Genomic DNA, 6,752 nt, shown 5'->3' with positions numbered 1-6,752 from the left:
ACTCTTGATAAGAATCATATTGATTATGCACTATACTTTTCAGCCATTAGAGAATAGAGATGCATTTTTACTAAATACCCGTTCAGGGGTGTTTGTTAGAGGGAATAAAGACACGGAAATATAGATAAAAAAAACTGAGATGAATTATTTCATATTTGTTTTAGAGATAGGTTAGGGAGATAAGAGAAGGATTTGAGTCTTATCCCTCAAGTCCTATATCCAGGAGGGGGTGGTATAAGAAAGTGAGATAAACTCTTGCGATTTTAATAGGGTGAAAAAGTATGTTATGTAGTTTAAATAAAGTTAGTAAAATGTATTATTTTATCTTTATCCATATCTCACATACCAAATATTGAATAATAATTGTTAACTATTATATTTTTATCCTTCTCCTAACCATTTATTCTTATCTCTATCCCAATCTTTATCCGTATCCCTATCCCAGTAGAATACCAATTATACTTTCTCCATTTCATATTATTTAAATGGTAAATTTTGCTTACTGGCTTGTTGCTTGGATAACGTGGTGCTCTCAATTGCAAGAAATGTTTTAATAATAAGGATTAGATTTCTGAATAAATCCTGTTCCATGGAAGGTACAATTTCTGATTCAGAATCATATGTAATGAAAAAGTTGAATGGACACAATTTATGGGACAGCACAGCATAGCATGGTTGAAAAGTTAGAAGGTTGGTTAACTATAATCTCATCCGGTAGATCGACAATATCAATCAACCACCAAATGCATAACAACTGGCTACTGGCCGCCATAAAATCAATATAATTCAAAAAATCCAATATACAGACAAAATTCTAATTGAATAAAAAAAAAAAATCAAACATGGAACATTGTAGAAGATCGATAAAATAAATGAATTTGAGAAGAGATTTAAAGAAAGCCTAAGGGATCCAAGTTCTTCATTCATACAAGAAAAAGAAGATATATAGTATATATATTCACACTGAGTTTCTGAAGAAAGTTAAGCAGAAATAAACATACTAAAACTCATCTTCATCTTTTCCTGATCATCAACCAAGACAAGCTTCACTTACAAGGAGCGACAAACAATTTAACAGAACATGATATTTTATGTCCTATGCCTGAATTGCAGAATCTGAATATCTCAAAAACTAGGACCCTTTCAATGCATCCAATTCAATAATTGATTGAAGGCAGCGCCACAACAGCTCATGAAAAAACAAAAACAAATAGATTGAGTCCTACCAACCAACAATGTGCTGTATATTGTAACAGAAACTCGGCCAAGAACCAAAGTCCGAGTCTCTCAAAACCGCGAGGCTGAAGCGTGTGATTGCATTGCATGACACATATTGTAGAAAGTGAAACCAATTGAACCAAAGTCCGAGTCTCTCAAAACCAGGGCCATTGCTAATATTGAAAACTAAGTGAAACAATTGATTACACAAATGATACCTTAACAAGTTAATAGTATTTTCCTAGATTCTTTAAAAATCAGGCAGGCCAAAGAACTCTCATCTCCGTGCAATTCTTTGCCCTGCTCCGAGTAACAAGCCCTTCCCAATTGTGCCGGAATGAAGTCCACACAGAAGAGCTACTGATCCACCTATAATTATCCATTTCCAGTCAACCCCGAGATCCTTGTGTCTTTCTATATCTACCACTTGCTCTCTATCTTCTTCCTCACTAACCGGTTCCGATTCTGAAAACTCAGCACTTTCATCAAAAGAAATTTTTGTTGTTATTCTTGCCAACAGTGCACTTCTAGACAGTGGAGACTCTGCTTTTCTAGCATTCTGATATGCTCTCAGCCCTGAATGCAGTTTCTTGACTGTTCCCCACATACCGTGACGTACACCCAATTTAGCCACATCTTTGGGGATTCCCATATCCTCGTAATGTAAAAGGGTAACCTCACATGCAGACATCTGTCCATCTCCTTTGCGAGATTCCACTGCATTCGTTGATGAATATTAGGCCAACAAAGAAACACATTTGCTTTGTCAATGAAAGAAGATGCCATAAAGATGTGTCCAAGATTATGCAACTTGATGCTTAACAATGCTTACCAGGCCGGATAACCCAACTTGAGAAATAAAGTTCCACACGCCTTGGTTTGTCACGCTTGGGAAGGCCTGGATATGGCACCACCTGAAAATGTTGCAATGTTGCGAATCAGCTCTAAATTCTAATCATTACACAAAAATTTCTAGATATATTATACTATAATAATGTGATATTTGATTCCAGTATTTAAAAAAAATGATTAGAAAGGAAATCCTGAAGCTCATAAATCTAAAAATTGTAGTCCAGTTACAGATTGACTGAATTAAACAAAGTAAATACATAAAAGCATTATATTTTTTATATTTATCAGTCTCCTCTTACATTATCATTAGAATCTAGAATCTAGAATCCAACCAAAAGAACTCTTCTATTATAAACAAGGTTATCTAAGGACTGGAGGTCCTTTACTTGAACAAAAAGGATGGAAAGGATCAAACAGTAAAACATCAACATTGAAATGAACCAGTACCTTTGTCACACAATAATAAGTCTTCCCAGCCTCCCATATTCTACGACCAATGATATATTCTCGGTCACTGCAAAAAAATGGGAACTGCAAATTGGAGGAACAAACTTCTTGTCATTTGATAATAAATGCTATAGAACAAAAAACAGAGCATTAAGAAACCATGAAATCATTACATTTCCATTCGACTAACCTTTTTTATCCAGTGAACAATCGAACTTCCTGTATGAGGAGACTCCTCTAATATTTTGAAGTGCGCAAGCATTGGATCCCATTTCATTCGAAATTCATCATCCCAGAAAAAATCTCTAACCAGCTCAGGAGTTGCATCCTCAAAGACAGTTCTACTACGGAATATAGTTGGACGTGTCTGATAAGCAAAATCACCAACAAATACCAATTGTATCACTAACACCACCACAGATTACAGAAACAGCCACCAAATATGAATATAACTACACAAACAAGGTAGCTGATCACTGGTAAAAATAACATACTACATCAGAGAGTTATTAAAGAATGGTAGGAAGTGGCCATCCTACATTAATCATCAGGCTTCTGAAAGCTTAACAGCTTGTGGCATGAGAAACACATGAACAAAAATAACACAAACAGCAGTTTTATCAACACCCAGAAAAATGACAAGGAGTTACAATATTTACAAGGTGCTACAACAAGCAATTGCAGGTCATAATAACAATTTAAAAAAACCATAATAGACTATTAACTTAAGAATTTTCCACTAAAGAGAACAAACGGTGACATATTAAATGGATACAATGTATGATCAGCAAGAAAACATAAATATAGATTTGAAAGGATGGAGTGTTTTCTGTCCCTCTCTCTCTCTCTCTATATATATATATATATATGCATCTATGATCTATCTCTATGGGTGAGGAGTGAAAAGTGTATAGTTAGATTCTAGCTTAATAGTGCTGGAAAGAATTTTCCACTGCTAAGGTTGAGAATCTACCTGAGGCTCATGGCGCCAAGCTTGGTATCCCATATTTGAGGTGGATCTTTCCATCATAGATTGCCATTCCATATGTCCATCCTTCCCTTCAAGAAGATGCAATAGATGTTCCAAATCATTTTCTGTGACAGGGCCTTCCCCCTCCTGTATTTCACCAGAGCTGCATAATAGTGGGTATCATAAAACAGGCTGTCCACACTAATCCAATAATAATAATAATACGGTACAAAGTACAACTTCCAAGAAAATAAGTGCATAATCAAAGAAGTCAATAAATAAGTGTGGAGGAAGAGTCAAATTTCCCCAAATTTCACATGGTAATCCAAAACGAACACATCAGCACCTCAAATGACAACAAAGAGAAAGACTCAAAGAATCGAGAAGTTTAAGATAGCAAACAAAAAGACTTCTTAGCTGCTTTTCCGGCTTAATCCTTTGCCAAAAAATTGTAGTTTTCTATATACAAGACGGAAATTTTAAGTAGACTTATATTAGGCTCTCCTCCTAGAGGTATTGTTACCTGAATTTTCCCTTTGTGATCCCTACAGGCTACAGATCTAACCGTTTACAAATTAAATACTGCAAATTATCCATGGAGCATAAAACTGCACCAGGAAACCGTTGCCCAAAAAAACAAGCTTACCACTCTGAATATATATGTAACTGCCACTAAAGCATGCCCACCGCTTCAAATGTGTACAGGAATTAGTAGACCAACGATTAACTTCAGATGATAAGACACTACCCATAAGATTAAATCTTCAACAAATCTATTAGATAATATAGATAGTGTCCATGCTTCTAGTACTTGAAGGATTAAAACAAAGAGTTTCATCATAGTGCCCGCTATACTCCAAAAGACCTATATCAAAGTATAAGTATCTTCAAGCTCCCAAATTAGCAATTACGTGTTGCTAGAAACCACATTGGTCACAAACAGGAAAGCTACGTAATTATAACAAATAAGTAGACTAGACTTCTTGGCACAGCGAATCAAATAGCATAACATCAATAACACAAATCTAGGAGAATACTTTACCACATCTATTGAAATTTTGAAAAGAAATATACACAGATATTTAGCGCCACGGATACTGAAATGTTTTGTTTCCCTAATCTTAATAATTAGAAGAACCACTGAAGTTCAACAATGAACTTCCTCTCACAAAATACTTCAAGAACCGCATTCACAATCTCAGATACTGCAAACCGGGGGGTATTCGCAAATGAAAGATAAGTCATATAGCACCTAATTTTATTTAAATATGTGTGAAGCGCAAGCGTAACAAAACTCACCTAATTGAATCACTGTCTTCCTCCCCCAAGTTTGTCGGCGATACCGCGGGCGTAGAAGGCGGAGAAGCTGCCGTCGTTGCTGATTTTCCATTCTTACCCTTGAAATTGGACCAAATAGTACGGCAAAGTGAGAAAGCCGAAAGAGCTGTAAAAGCCAACCAAAGGCGACGAGCGCCAAATCCTGGAGGCGCAGTCCACAAAAACCTGAACTTACTCCGGAGGCCAAGAAAAACCAAGCCAGTCCACCTGGGCCGCCAAGACCAGCCGATCACGAGACCGATCATGACGGCAAGCCATATAGGTACTGCACAAAGCAAAATGTCGACGAATGTTTCGGTAATCGAAGGTTTCTTCCAAAAGTCGATGAGATCGAAGAATGTGTCATCCATTTCCAAATAGAGCTTTATTCTTGATATTAATCGAGAAATTGCAGCTCTACATGGGTAGATTTCGAACAGTGGGATTGCGTCGTGGCTCAGATCAGAGAAAATTGAAGAGAGAGGGAAAATGTGGATTGTAGAGAGAGAAATAAAAGCGAAAGAGGAGGAAAAGGGGTGGGTGGTGGCGGAAAATTACGATAGCATGACCTAAGCAGCAATGTAACTGCAGAAGAAGTTTACAGTTGGGAGTTTTGGATAAGAAAATTGGTTTTGGTTTTACCCGGATACCAGTTTTCTGTTAATGCCTTAATCCTTAAGTATTTTATAAAATAGATAAAGTGACAAATTTAATTTAACTTTGAAGTTAAGTGCAAATTTATCCTAACGTATGATCCTAATATTTTCAAACTAGATCAATTTTAAATTTGAAAAAGCTAGTTTTATTGTTATTAAATGGCCAAGTTTATCGATAAATTGAAACAGTTTCGTGCATTTTTTATTGGTTTTTTTAACTATATCAATAATACTGTAAATATTTTACACAGTTTGACAAAAAAAATTGTGATTAACTTATACGAGACAGATTTAGTTTTTAGCATTTTAACAGAATTTTTATAATTTTGTTAGTAATACACTAATGGGGTGTTTGGTTACTCATTTTCATGTTCTTCTTTGCATTTTCACTTTAAAATTGAGAGTTTTAAGTGTTTGGTTAGAGAGCTCGTATTTGCTATTTACACCTGAAAAGTAGTATTTTACAAAAAATATAGAATCTCTGCTTTTTGGAAAAACAGCATTTTCCAACAGCAACCATTAGTTAAAATAAACGAACTCTAAATATCTTAGACATAATTGATATTTGGAATGTCTGGAGTGAATGTTAAGAATCAATCAAACCAGATCTTTCTAATTTTTGATAATGTAGGGCTAAAATTGATCTTGCTTGGAAACGTTAAGGTTAAATTTACAAAATTTCATACATTAAAACTAAATATACATTTCTCTTAAAATATTATGGTTAAATTTTAATTTTATCCCTTTGTAAAAGTAGCCATCCAAAAAAGAGGGCTTAATGCTAATTTTAGTGTTTATCTTATTTGATTTTACATTTCTTATAACTTTTAAAAAAAATATATATCATATCACGAAAGTGAAAACGTTTCATTTTTTCCGTATATGACTAGATCTACATATTTGTAATAGAAATGATTCCAATTCGATTATCCAAAAGATCATATTAGATTGAATTTATTTTTATAAGAATATAACTATACGAGAAGTATGTGATTTATAAATTTTTTTTTTTTTTGAAGTTTTTCTTTTACAGCTTTTATTATTGTGATATTTTTTTATCCATGAAATAGAAATTGGTTCTGTCAAAGAAAAATACTAAACTCTACTAATTTTATATCAAACATAGCATAAATTATATGAAATTATAAATTAATTTCATTTTATGAAAGTACGAAATTACATAAATTTTTAATTTTATTATAAGAAATTGCTTTACTAACAACATAAATCAAAAGATATTAATCATTTAAAAAGGGATATTTTGTTTGCATAAACACAAAATACATGTGATT

General features: G+C 34.0%; 1 protein-coding gene across 1 annotated transcript; it reads right to left on the bottom strand.

The window, feature by feature from the left end:
- Positions 1–926: 926 nt before the first annotated feature.
- Positions 927–5,354, bottom strand: LOC136219608 (uncharacterized). The gene is made up of 6 exons (XM_066007076.1): positions 4,787–5,354; positions 3,491–3,650; positions 2,708–2,884; positions 2,518–2,601; positions 2,051–2,132; positions 927–1,935 (listed from the first exon to the last, which is right to left on the bottom strand). The coding sequence occupies exons 1-6, from the start codon at positions 5,173–5,175 to the stop codon at positions 1,496–1,498; spliced, it is 1,332 nt and encodes a 443-aa protein (XP_065863148.1). The 5' UTR covers positions 5,176–5,354; the 3' UTR covers positions 927–1,495.
- Positions 5,355–6,752: the final 1,398 nt, after the last annotated feature.

This window comes from Euphorbia lathyris, chromosome 2 (assembly GCF_963576675.1).
Source record: "Euphorbia lathyris chromosome 2, ddEupLath1.1, whole genome shotgun sequence".
Taxonomy (NCBI): Eukaryota; Viridiplantae; Streptophyta; class Magnoliopsida; order Malpighiales; family Euphorbiaceae; genus Euphorbia; species Euphorbia lathyris.
The sequence above is the reverse complement of the archived record's forward strand: the minus strand, read 5'-3'. Positions and strand labels throughout refer to the sequence as shown.